Source organism: Dufourea novaeangliae, unplaced genomic scaffold, assembly GCF_001272555.1.
Source record: "Dufourea novaeangliae isolate 0120121106 unplaced genomic scaffold, ASM127255v1 scaffold173, whole genome shotgun sequence".
Lineage (NCBI taxonomy): Eukaryota > Metazoa > Arthropoda > Insecta > Hymenoptera > Halictidae > Dufourea > Dufourea novaeangliae.
The window spans coordinates 384,147-397,932 of record NW_015374048.1 but is presented as its reverse complement, the minus strand read 5'-3'; the positions used below and the strand labels follow the sequence as shown (position 1 = coordinate 397,932).

The window sequence follows — 13,786 nt, the reverse complement described above, 5'->3', positions numbered from 1 at the left end:
AGCGCATGCAGCACGTTTCTGATGCAACTCACGAATTAGGTATCACGGTACCGAAGAGGTGAAAGAAGGAGGACGATTCAGCGTGTCGCTGGAACTCGATCAGAAGCTCTATCATCTCGTCCGATTAAGGATCGACAACGTGGCGAAAGGGGACGCCGGCGAGTACAGAGCTGTCGCGAAGAACAAGCACGGACAGGGTGTGGCGACGATTAATCTGAACTTCGAAGGGGGTGACAAGCTAAAGTATGCATCGACGGGAGTGGTGGTCGTTCGAGCCAGGGGCTAGTCGCGTCGCTAGAGTTTTCGAATTAGTCTTTTTTTAAACGTATCTAAATGACGTCCGTGCATTGCGGTGATGACACACAGTGGCCAATTTAAATGATCTAGGTGAACATATTTGTTATGGGACGTGTTCACGGATTTTTTGCTGTAATCTTGATTTTTTCTATATTTTTATATTATAAATAACTTCATAATACCAAAAGAAAAAAAAATAGTATTCTTCTATGTTGAAACGATTTTGAAATCGTCAACACGAGTTTGACTCGATGTTATAGGGCAAGGGATTAAATTCCGAAAATTAGCCACTGTGCGACGGTAGCGCCATCTCACAGCGACGCGACGATCGCAAAGTCTCGACGAACGAAAGGGGAACGGCACACGTCCATGTCCGCCTGTGCAGCTCCGGTCTCCGTTGCTATTGTAGCCGGAGAACGGGACTGACGAGCGACGGTGTTATGATGTATCCGATTCACGCAGAATACCGGACGGTAAGCCGCCGCGTTTTCCGAAGAAACCGACTATCCGACAGGAGGGCGACGTCCTGATTATGGAGTGTATACTGGAGGCGCACCCGGTGCCGGATATAACCTGGTACCAGGGCCAGAAAGCGATCGCGGACAGCAAACGCGTCAAGATGTCACGCAAGGCGACCGGAAAGGACACGTATTTGCTCACGCTCGAGATCTCGAATCCGACCAAGGCGGACGGCGGAAATTACCGGTGCAACGCGTTTAACAACTTCGGCGAGAGTAACGCCAACATCTCTCTCAACTTCCAAGGCAAGTCGTCCCCTTCCGCCCCTCCTCCTTCGACGAAACTAAGCAGGCTCTCGTTGGTTCCTCCACATATACACACACACACACGGACTATTTTTCTGTTTCACTTTTGTTTTTTTGTTCTTTTTTTACGTTGCCGCGTGAAACAAGATTGCAATGTGTTGGTTTTTTTTTCTTCGAACTCGTTCACGTTCGACACTCGTTTTTTTTTCTTCCTTGGGAACCGTCAGAGAGACCAACGAGACGTCACCCCGAAAGCCCCCACCCCCCTATTCTTTTATATTCTCCTAGCACGTTCCTCCTGTCAGAGTCAGTTCGATAGCATTACCCCCAGAGGAGAACGTCGTTTCTCTGGAGAAATGATTTCTATTCGCGCGTACGATTGTATGGATTGTAGGTCTTGCGAAAGGTCTTTTCCGTTCGAACAGGTAAGTATATCACGCTGTCGCTAACTAATCGTGGAGTCCTATTCTCTCGTTGCTTCTTTAACTTCGCGCGTCTCTGTTTGAATTCCGAGATTGGACAAATTGGTGTACCCTCACGAGCTAACTCGGTTTCCACTAGGGGAAAAGTGACGTAGGAGAAGGGCCTCCTATCACATGATAAGTACCGAAGTAAAGGTTAATTTGGCATAAATTTCAGTAATTCCCAATACCAAATGCTAGCTTTCCCCTATACCACTTTTTCCCCTAGCGAAAGCCGAGTTTGCAAGTGACGTGAATTCAGGTGGGGATCGCAAAAAGCGTATTCGACTAATATCGTTGAGATTCTACTAATTGAAAGATCTCAAAACGGGCCCAAACACTCCACCAACCGAACCGTGAATTTTCCGAATGGAGTTTTGCGAAAACTTGCGGTCCGGTAACGTCGCTTCCGGAAATACCAAGTCCAGAAGCGATTTTGCGTTCTGGCGATTCTGTCTAACCGTGGATCTTTCCAAGACGCAGAAGAGGGACCTGGTTTCGCACCGACGTTCGTCGAGAAACCGCGTATCATTCCGAACGAAACCGGTACCTTGATCACGATGAAGTGCAAGTGCAAGGCGAACCCGAAACCGGACGTGACGTGGTTCCGTGGGACCAACGTTGTCAAGGAGTCTTCAAAGATCTCGATCAAGACGAAGACCGTGGAGGAGGACGTTTACGAGTTGATTATGGAAATCAAGGTAGCTAAACTTGTAATTTGTGAAACATTAGGGGTATCTGCGAGTTTGACGTTTAAAAACGATCACGATTTATATGGAATTATTTTCTGAATAAATATGCAAAATATCTCGATGTAACTTTTGACGTGTTATTAACTTACCTTTAGACACTAATTTCCCATTTTTTATGTAGTCATACAGAAGATTGTTTTCTTGTTATAGAGGGCGTTGATGTAGATTCCTTAAACAAGGTCCTACATGAGCACCCTCTATAACAAGAAAACAATCTTTTCTACGACTATGTAAAAATGGGAAATTTGTGTCCAAAGCTAGATTAATACCAAGTAAAAAGTTTCATCGAGATATCTTCTATAGTTCTTTAGAAAAAATTCCCACAAAATTGTGATCATTTTTAAACGTCGAATCAATAGATACCCCTTAATGAAATGATTTAATTTAATTTAATTTAATTTAATTTAATTTAATGAAAAACCCATTCTATGCAAAAGTCTAACAAGAAAAAAAACATCGTATGACACTACTTATAGTAGTTTTAAGTATACATGTACTCTTGCAATACCGGTAGATGGAAGTTTTAATTTTATCAATTGTTTCTGACAAGGGAAAGCACGAAGTGTCCTCCGATTTTGATGAAACTTCGTATGTCTGTTAAGCAGTCAAAAATAAAGGATAAATATTTTTTTTTATCGGCTGAGACTGATGCTAACAAATTGTCCGAAATATAATTTGTTTATAACAAAAAATTTTCGGATCGAAACTTTGAGGGGTGGTTTCACCCCTTAAAGTCGCGTCTCAGCTGATAAAAAAAAATACGTCTCCCTTATGTTTGATTGCTTAACAGACGTACGAAGTTTCATCAAAATCGGAGGGGGACACTTCCGTGTCTTCCTTTGTGAGAAAAGTTCACATGATCGTAATAAGTTAAGATTAACGGTTTGGAATCGGTGCAGGATCCTTCGGCGCCGGACGGTGGCACGTACAGGTGTCACGTGCAAAATGAATACGGAGAGAGCAACGCCAATTTGAATCTGAACATCGAGGCCGAGCCGGAACCGGAAGGTGATGGGCCGACCTTCGTCGAAAAGCCGCGCATACAGTCCCAGAATCAGGGTAAACTCGTTATAATGGACTGCAAAGTGAAAGCCAGTCCGAAACCGGAAATCGTGTGGACCCACGCCGGTCAAGTGGTGAAAGAATCATCGAAGATTTCCATCAGCGTCGTTCAAGAGAAAGAGGATATTTATTACATTAAATTGACCTTGAGCGATCCTGGCCCAGAGGATTCCGGATTGTACAAATGCAACATCAAGAACGATCTTGGCGAATTGAATGCGAATCTGACGCTTAACGTCGAGAGTGAGTCGATCAATGTGTACCCAACTTTGTTTTGTTGTATGCTCTGTGCAGTTTCATTAATGCATTTCTGTGTTACGATTCCAGTTATACCTGTGATCAAGGAGAAACCAAAGGTCGTGAAGATCGTGAAGAAGAGAACAGTCGTGGTCGAGTGTCACGTGCTCTCCAAGTTCACGCCGGACTGCACTTGGTTCAAGGAAACGCAAGCGGTTAAACAGGACAGTAGGCACAAGGTGCACGTGGAACAAGTGAAAGAGGTACGTGATATTTCTGCCCGTCGGACATGGAGAGGCTGAGATAGCTGTGTCACCGAATCGAAAGTAATTCACTCTTTCAACGTTATGAGTTAACATATGAAATCATAGTGATCGCGTAGAAAAGTGCTATCAATAAGTGTGCAGTAGACAAAGAAAAAAGTCACCAATTTCATTGCAAAATTTAACCAAAAAAAATGGTCAACCTAGTAAAAATTAATTTTTGTTGTTCAACTGTGTTAAAAAAAATACGAAAAAAAAAAGTTTTAAAAAAATGCAACTGCCGAGAATCGAACCAGCGATCTAACGACTCGTAGGCTATCAACGCATTTCCTACACCATCGCGGTTTCTAGCAAATATACTTATTCAATGGGTCATATTCCGCACGCAGCAATTTTAAACACCAATTTTTCGAAAACGCTTGAATAGTGCGTCGAATGGGTACGTTCGAATGGCTTGCACGTTTTATTGTAGGCATCAAGTACTATATGTTTGCCAAATTTCGTTCGATTCGGTGACACAACTATCTGGCCTCTCCTTAGAAGAACCGAAACGTAAGTGGAAGAGATCAGAGATATATTATTGATTCCTGTTTGTAGGGAGAATTCGCTGTCAAATTAGAAATCGAACAGATAACGGCTACGGATAAGGGTGTGTACAAATTGGTAGCCCGTAATGAGAAAGGCGAAGCAACGTCGCAGGTTGTGGAAGTCACGGATATCATGGAGGAAGGCGACAAACCGAAGATAGCGTCCGGTTTGAAATCAGCGGTAAGTTCTTTGAATTTTTACAGTTTTCTGTAACTTTGAAAAATATCATTCGGAGGTATGGAATTATTATTTCCACCCGATTTTAGACGATAGAGGAAGGTAAATCGATCGAACTCATCGCCAGTCTATCGAAATCCGACCGCAAAGTGAACATCTCGTGGTACAGGTGAATAGATTATCCCCTATTAATGTCTCGAAAGTAAACTGTCTTGTTCTGTTTTTCATTACAACTTATCCGTTTTCATGTTCCACAGAGATTCCACGGTGATCAAGTCTCAAAAGGACATCATGATATCCTTCAATGGTACGGACATGAAACTGACCATCACGACCACTACCACTTCACACACCGGCACTTACAAGGTTGTCGTCAGCAACGAATTCGGCCAAGACGAATCGTCGGCCCGATTAGTCGTGGAGGTAAGTGATCGGAGAACAAGCTATTTTTAAATATTTAATCTTAAAAGTCAGTTCTTTGTTGTCCCATATTATCTCTGTTACATTGTGCATCTGGAAAGTATCCACTGAGGCCCTTATTATAAAAATCGTTAATGTTGCCCCCGACATTGAACCGTTTGTAACCAAAAACCTTTGTATCCTATTGTTCATTATGAAAGAAACTCATGTTTTCCGGGACACTATTGTTGAAATCTCCTTGAATGTTGCATGCAATCTCCTTGTCCGTATTGTAGAAAAAAGAGGAAGAGAAGAAGGAGGAGGAGGAAGAAGAAAAGAAGAAGAAGAAAGTTGAAAAGAAAGAAGAGGAGAAGAAGGAGGAAAAGAAAGAGGAGAAGAAGGTAGAAAAGAAAGAAGAGAAGAAGGAGGAGAAGAAGGAAGAAAAGAAGGCAGAAAAGAAAGAAGAGAAGAAGGAAGAAAAGAAGGAGGATAAGGTAGAGACTATTGTAGCCGCCGTAAAAACTCTGCTATTGAAAGGGCTTACTTCCGTCGCTTTTTTGTGTCCCTTACCCAGTTTTTTTTCACTACCATGTAACTAACGGTAATTTGTCCCTCCCGTACAATACACTCAGAACAGAATCACTCAAACGAAAACTTAATTTTCTCGAAATTCGACCTTCCCCGTTAACGAAGGTCTTACAATAGCGTAGAAGGAATTAATTTCTCGTTTGGTTCACACGATAATCCGGCTCTCTTGAAATGCATTTCGGTGTTGCGATGTAAAAGGTAAAGAATTCGATCTGGAGCGACGAGGGGGAGACCGATTACGACGAAAGTGTCCTCGAGGAGGAGGAAGAGGAAGAGGAAGTGGTGAGTGTAATCGAATCCAGCGTCGCAGAGCCAATTATCGAGGAACCAGAATCTGAAACGATATCACAAATGGAGGTACACGCACACGTAACACCTACTTACACAAACATACCTTTTTCGCTGTCTTTTTCAAAAATATTTCTTCATTTTTACACACTCGATATTTTCTACAGAAGAATACGAATTCAATTATCTTTTTTCTACACTATTCTCCGGGGAGAGTATTTTTTTAAAGCATTAATGTTTCACGAGGTTTTTTTTTCATTATTTTCAAGGACATACCAGACAAGAAATCAAATGGTATCGACAAACCTGGTCTCAAGAAGGTACGAAAAAAAAATATTTTTTTTTTATTTTAGAGATATACGCCGAAGCGGAAGTCTCACGATTTTTGTACACCGATCGAAAGTTCATGCACACTCTTTTACACTGTCTACGTTTGAGTATATAAGACTACTGAAATCTTTTGTGTGCACCCTATGCCACCCTTGTGATCGTTGTGTCTGCAAACGTTTTACACTCTTTTGTTATTGAACCTGTAGGGTAAATGTCCCTATTACTGCCAGTGTCCCTAATACTGTCACATTATTTATTTTACTTAATAACAATATAACGTATAAAGAATTGTGCACAGAAAAATTTTATTATTAGTTTGGAACTCTGATTTACGTAAGATCAAAGAAATACGTGTACTAGGACGTACCTCGGATTTAAAAAATAATGTGGAAAAATGAAAGTGCAATTTGAGTTTTAATAACGCGACTATGTAAGTAGGAAATGGTGGCGAAATCGTGCTAAAGAAAGAGTCATGATTTTTTTATGCAACCTACATCTATTGTACAAAATGAATTGTTAAAGTATATAAGAATTAATTTAATTTTTGAGGTGAGTTTTGAATTGCTCGGAGATTTTAATTAATTACAAATCAATTCTTTATATTTAATGTATGAAACTAATTTTTTTAAATGGAAAATATGTTAAATAATATTATGTTTCAAAGTGAAACGATTTATAGGTTAAACCTTACACAAAATTATTATATAAAGTTAAGCTACGATCTTAATGTGGCAGTAATTGGGACATCTACCCTATGTAATAAATTAACGGTTCAGCCAAGAATTCTTTATTCGATAGACGCAGTATAAAGCATAAAGTGTGTTTTTAATAATATGTATTACTAAAGTCTTTCTTTTCTCATTTGTTTCAGAAACTGGAAGTGATTCAGGTGAGTTCTATGGATCGACTACTTAAGTTCTTCGAAGTATGCGAAGTATGCGCTCGAATCGTTTTGAGAGATTTTCCAATTGCATTTGCGAACAATTAAATCGGTTTCATTCGATAGAATTTTTTTAAACGGCGTTATATTGTGCTGGGATAATGCGTGGTGGCCTCTATGCGAACGACTGTTTTTCAGCTTCCGCTAAATCATCTCTTTTCTCTTTTCAGCTCTACTAATGCTCTACTCTAGCTAACCAATCTTCTGTTTCAGCAAGTTCTATCTGCATTTCGCTTACTGCGACTTTGAAATTATCTTTTATTTCAGCTCTTGCATTCATTACACACACGCAACCACTGCCTTTACACAAAACGTGATACTTTAGCTTTTTAGCATTTGTTTACGTTACTCTTAGAAGCTGGGCTATGCGAAAATTCTCCCATGAAAATCTGTTCCCCTTTCTTCTTCGAACTGTCGCATGTGTTTTGCTTGCATTGTGTTACGTACTCTTGGTTTCTGTATGTAGAATTTATTGGTTTTTTTCTCTTTCCTATTGCATAACAGGGAAAAGACAGGTAAAGATATTGCAGCATGCACATCTCGATAAAATGTTAGTGTTTATTCAGAATGTTTAATGTTTATACAGAAGAAACCAGAAGAGAAAATCGCGGAGAAGAAGGAAGCAGAAAAGGTAATTGTTTGTGTTTGGGTAAAAAACGTGCGATTGGGAATTTTTGTAACTTGAACGAATTGTATTTCTGCTTACAGAAGAAGATCGTGAAGAAGGAGGAAGAGAAGAAAGAGGTCAGCACTATGTTACGGTTAATTTATTAGGTGTACCAATAAGTTGTCCACTATATCTTGACGAAATTGGTATTCGTTCTTATAGAAATCAAGGGTTTATACTGTTTAATTTATTCATAATGATTTGGGTGCATGATACACCATTGGGTGCATGATACACCAATCAAAATATTCAGTCCTGACAGATTAGATAAACACACATAATTTTACTTTCATACTTCTCCGAAACTCTTTGTTTACCATAATATACCAAGTTCTGTTTTAGACAAAACTGTAAAAAATTGTGAAAGGAAATTTAGACAAGAGTTAACTCATTATCGAGATGATATTTTTAATTTAAAAAGTGTCGCCTCACAATTTAAAAAATAGTGGATTAGATATTGATGAATCTAATATACTCACATTTCCTGTAGCGTTTATGTTCATATTATCAAAATGTAACTTTTTTTTCATATTAGGAAGCGACGTTGAAAGCTGAGAAAACGGTGTCTCGCAAGCAGTCCATTAGCAGAGTAAGTTTCGTGGTTTGCAAATTGCTTACAACATTTCCTAACAAAAACGTTGATTTTTTTGTCAACAGGTCGAAGAGCTACGAACGGAAAGCCGAAGGAGCTCTCTGGTGTCGACAGAGGAAAAGGTTAAATACTGCTTTACACTTCCATCTTTTAATAATTACAAACTCACCAAAGTGCAATTAATGCTAAAACACATGGCCACCCTGTAGACATTCCCGATATTTATTTATTTTTTTTTATACACCTAGATAAGCGATGACGGCTACGCAACACCGCGACGCTTTTCATTTCAAAAGGTACACACAAGCACCAATTAAAAAAATATACATTCACACGCAAAGCCTGCAGATTGTACGTGAAGAAACAAAAATTGGAGCATTTACTTAATGATTTGTTTGTTTATTCCGTGAATATAGACCGAAGAGGAGTACAAGTCTGAGAGCAGGCGATCGTCTATCGTCGAGAAGAAGAAGGTGACAGCTGAGAAGGTAAGAAAACAGACATTGTTGGACATTCAGATTTTCCAATTGGTTTTCTCTGTCTTTTCTGTACAGTCCCTGAAATTAGTCATTGAACTCTTGTCATTAACATTGTCGACACGTCTGTAGTACCTAATTGTTGTTTTGTGATTTTTAATATTAAAAAACAATTGAATACGAAAGCAGTAAGTAGTATATGTGTATGTGTGACCTCCCCACAAGAGACTTGTGGAGGCTAGTAGTACCTAATATTTAGCGTTGTGTACCTTTTGTGCATGCACAAACGCGTGGAGCAACACAAAAAATAAGGAAAAGAAAGAAATAGGCTATAAAGGCTGTACCATTGTACGTGAATGTGGTCAAGCAATTTTTGTTTTATTATTTTCGAACGTTTTAGGCAGGTAAAGAGACCCCAAGATTAATGACCGCGATCACACCCGCGCAAGACACAAAGGTACACGAAATTCACTGTCTTTACACAAAAAAAAAGGTTCACATTTTTTCGAAGAGGTTAAAACAGAACGCATCGTTTCAGGATGAACCGTTCTCGAGATACCACGTGTTTAGGCGAAAATCGGACAATGAGACTAAGGTAGTTAATTGTAGCTTATTTTTGTCGGATGTTAATATCAAAACGAATATTATAAAAAGTCCCCTAAATTAAATGCTAATATTATTATAGATTACGCCAAAAGACACTATTAAATCAGACGTGTCCGAACCCCAGGACGAAATCGAGGTAAACGATCCGTTAAAAGAAACCTTAAACCAATAATTTTTGCGAATATGAGAAATATTTATCGAGATTGATACTTGTAGGATATTTGGGCGTCGGTGCCGAAAGAACCAGAAATGAAGCACATTAGATACAGAGAGGTATTTGACACGTAATTTGCAAAAGTCAAATTCCATTAATTTCCATCGAAAGTTCCTTCTCTTAATCGCGCGAATTTTGTCTTTTAGGATTCACCAAAATCGACTCCCGAATCACGTAGATACGACACTAGAGTGAAAGTAGAGGTACATAATTTTTCGCTAAAAAATATGTACTTTACAATAGAACAAGAATTATTTGCACTTTTGTATCATTTTAGGATACACCGAATGTGAGGCGTGTATCTATGACACACGAATTTCGCGAAAAATCAAGCGTGAAGGTAGACTATATTTCGACAGTTATTATACTGTTGTTAATTCTATTAGTTATACCTTACCGTAGACGTTTGTTGACACTTGCAACGATATTCTTTTAGGATGCACCCGAGACGTTACACAGTCTTAAGCCACATACAAGCAAACCTGTTAAAGACACGGAGGTACACAATACACACTGCACTTGCACTTTTATTAACACGTTCACTACCGTCATATTACTTCGAAAAAATTCGTCACAGATCATATTAAGCTTCCACCATTCTATTCCGTGGAATGTTCTTACCGTTTTGGTTAAGTTTAACACTTTACAGTGCGCGCGGTTTCTATAGAACTGAGGCGCCATCTGTTGGAAAGAAATTGTGGCTGTAATGAATGCTCATAAAAGAAACACCTACTAAAAAGTATTAAAAAGGTATAAAATGGAGATAATGAAAAATAATTAAATATAGGTTAATATTACAAAAGAAATTCCACCTGTATTTTATTAAGTAATAATAAAATATGAATCTCAATAAATAACTCTATTGAGTGTACTGACTTAGAAATTGGTGCGCACACATAGAAAGCGGCCGAAAGGATAACACAAACGGGCGAGAGTTTATTGTTTATGGACAATAAATCAAAATTGTAGAATACAATTTTTTCACCAGTAGCTTAGTTTTCGAGAAAATCGACTCTGAATCATCTCGAACGCGTGTACACTGACGTGCAAACTCGGTTTCCGCTAGGGGAAAACGTGACATAGGGAAAGTGTCTCTTGCCATGCTCGTACCACTTGGTATTGAGAATTACTGAAATTTATGGCAAATTAGCATTCGATTTAACATTTATTTCAGTACTTGAATTACATTTATCAAGTGGTAGAAGGTCCTTCTCTGGCGTCACTTTTTCCACTAGGGGAAGCAGAATTTGCTCACGAGGTTCCTTATAGTATTAAGTAGAAACGCAATGCAACGAACAGACGCGCGTTAGCCAAGTCCTATTCAAATGCACTCGGGGCCAGTAAATTTTCAAATTCAATTATCTCGATCACGAAGCATCACGCGAAAAAATTTTACTCTACATTTTCGACTTATTTTTTCAAGTAGAATCATCCCCTACCCGGTTGTACCACCAGTTACATGACACCCTTTATATGACGCTGGTAACGAACGTGTTAATAGAGTTACAAATAGTAGTATTACAAAAATATTATACATGCTATTCACGACCATAATTTTAGGTAACTCCTCCAAGACTTAACGAACGGAAGGGTTCGCTGATTAACAATGGCGAGGTACACGACTCATGATATTAACGATCTCACATACCCATGACACCTAACACACTATAACTTTTTTTCTTTTTTTTTTATTATAGGATACACCAACATTTAAATCTAAACCACAGACACGCGAACCAGATGACGAAATTGAGGTAGTCGGTTTATTACTTTTTTTTTTTATATATAATTGTATACTAAGGGATCGACATTATTTTAGGATATTTGGGCGGATAGGCCAAAGGAACGCGAAATAAAGTCTATTAAAAAGAACGACGAGGTACGATTTAAAGAAAGGAGAAATTTGTTCAAGTTACATTAGAATTCACTTTTAATCTCGTAACATATTTTAGGCTTCCCTTAAATCTCCTTTTAAGACACAGACTCGGGAACCACACGATAAAATCGAGGTAGTTAATTTGTCCATTTTTTTTGAACGTGTATAATAGGTTCGTGTTAAAAAATTCAAAATATTTTAGGACATTTGGTCGGACGGGCCGAAGGATCGCGAAATAAAACCTGTTAGGAAGATTGAGGTATAATAAAGCAATTAAAAGACACTTGTATCGAAAAAATACACACATTTTAATTACTCGATATATTTTAGGACTTGTTAAATTACGCCATTGAGACACACGTTCTTGAACCACGTGACGAAATTGAGGTAGTTAACATGTCGTTTTTTTTTCTTGCTGTAAAATGTCGATCACGGGATAATATACAAATGCAACAAATATTTTAGGACATTTGGGCGGATATACCGGAGGATCGTGTAATCAAATCTATTAAAAAAGACAAGGTACGATAAACGAAAACTCGCGTGTTATTCAGGATGAATAAGTACACATTTTTAATCCCACAACATATTTTAGGATTCGTTCACACTCTCTGTTAAGCCGAACACTCATGAATCACGTAACGAAGTCAAGGTAGTTAATTGACTTTTTTTTTTAACATGAACAATTACGGAATAGATCTGTATTAAACATTGAAATTATTCTAGGATACTCATACAGATAAACCAAAGGCTCGCAAAGTAAAATCAGTTAAAAAGGATGAGGTACGAAAAAAAAATTAGTCAAGTCTCATTTACGACTAATTAGTAGAGATTTTTAATTCTATAATGTATTTTAGATTTCACCTAAACCCTCTGTTAAGACACACACTCGTGAACCACACGTTGAAGTGGAGGTAGTTAATTCATTTTTTTTTAAAGTGAATAGTTGCACAGATGTCGTTTATTAAACATTGAAAATATTTTAGGATATTCGGGTGAATAAGCCACGGAATCGCGAAGTAGAACCAACTAAAACGGACGAGGTATAATAAAAACAAATTGAAACACAATCTTTACACGCAGTATAGTAGTACACATTTGTCAATCACCTGATATATTTCAGGACACTTTAAAGCCCACTACGATCACACACGTTGATAAACCACATGGACAAGTCGAGGTATTGCGACACGTTTAATCATTGAATCTGTACAATCACGCGACAGGTACACCACAAAATTGTAACACGAAACTATTTTTAGGATATCCGTGCAGACAAACCAAACAAAGAAAAAATTACACCAAGTAGAAAAACTGAGGTACAATTATGCAAACGATTAACATTAGCAAAACAGTAACATAATTGATACGTTTTTTGTTTTTTTTTTTACAAATGGGAAATTATTACAGGAAACAGTACACATGGTAAAACCAACACTCACACCACCCACACAGAAAACAGATGACGACATAGAGGTTGTACAACATCGTATAACTCCGAAATTTATTTTTGTTTTCTTATATTCGTGAATGAAACTTATTCTCGGGAATACTTTTAGGATATCTGGGCAGATAGGCCAAAGGACCGTAAGATAAAACCTATTAAAAAAGACAAGGTACATTTGCAAACGCGCCTTAAAATATCGAATACATTTCGTTGTCTGAATGAATCGAATTTTCAGGAAATTCCGAAGGTCAAATCTCGCGATCAGAAGATAGATAACGAGATAGAGGTATATAATGTGAAATTTTGTTATAAAATTTTGTATTAGAAATAAATTCTATATCATAAAATAAACACGGTAAAAAAACACATTTTAGGACATCTGGGCGGATAGGCCAAAGGACCGTGAGATAAAACCTATTAAAAAAGACGAGGTACACTTGCAAACGCGCCTTAAAATATCGAATACATTTCGTTCTCTTAATGAATCGAATTTTCAGGAAATTCCGAAGGTCAAATCTCGCGATCAGAAGATAGATAACGAGATAGAGGTATATAATGTGAAATTTTGTTATAAAATTTTGTATTAGAAATAAATTCTATATCATAAAATAAACACGGTAAAAAAACACATTTTAGGACATCTGGGCGGATAGGCCAAAGGACCGTGAGATAAAACCTATTAAAAAAGACAAGGTACACTTGCAAACACGCTTTAAAACATCGAATACATTTCGTTCTCTTAATGAATCGAATTTTCAGGAA

The 13,786-nt window shown here is 38.1% G+C and overlaps 1 protein-coding gene across 1 annotated transcript in view; it reads left to right on the top strand.

Annotated features, from left to right (window-relative positions):
* The window catches only part of LOC107189806 (twitchin), a 100,698-nt gene that overhangs the window by 18,887 nt on the left and 68,025 nt on the right, over nt 1-13,786 (top strand). The window contains exons 6-20 of the mRNA XM_015578473.1: nt 2,000-2,223; nt 3,174-3,579; nt 3,664-3,836; nt 4,434-4,604; nt 4,691-4,770; nt 4,859-5,024; nt 5,297-5,494; nt 5,787-5,945; nt 6,146-6,196; nt 7,078-7,095; nt 7,733-7,777; nt 7,855-7,890; nt 8,349-8,402; nt 8,471-8,527; nt 8,822-8,893. Of these exons, the coding sequence (XP_015433959.1) occupies nt 2,000-2,223; nt 3,174-3,579; nt 3,664-3,836; nt 4,434-4,604; nt 4,691-4,770; nt 4,859-5,024; nt 5,297-5,494; nt 5,787-5,945; nt 6,146-6,196; nt 7,078-7,095; nt 7,733-7,777; nt 7,855-7,890; nt 8,349-8,402; nt 8,471-8,527; nt 8,822-8,893 (1,910 nt within the window). The remainder of the gene's footprint in view (nt 1-1,999; nt 2,224-3,173; nt 3,580-3,663; nt 3,837-4,433; nt 4,605-4,690; nt 4,771-4,858; nt 5,025-5,296; nt 5,495-5,786; nt 5,946-6,145; nt 6,197-7,077; nt 7,096-7,732; nt 7,778-7,854; nt 7,891-8,348; nt 8,403-8,470; nt 8,528-8,821; nt 8,894-13,786) is intronic.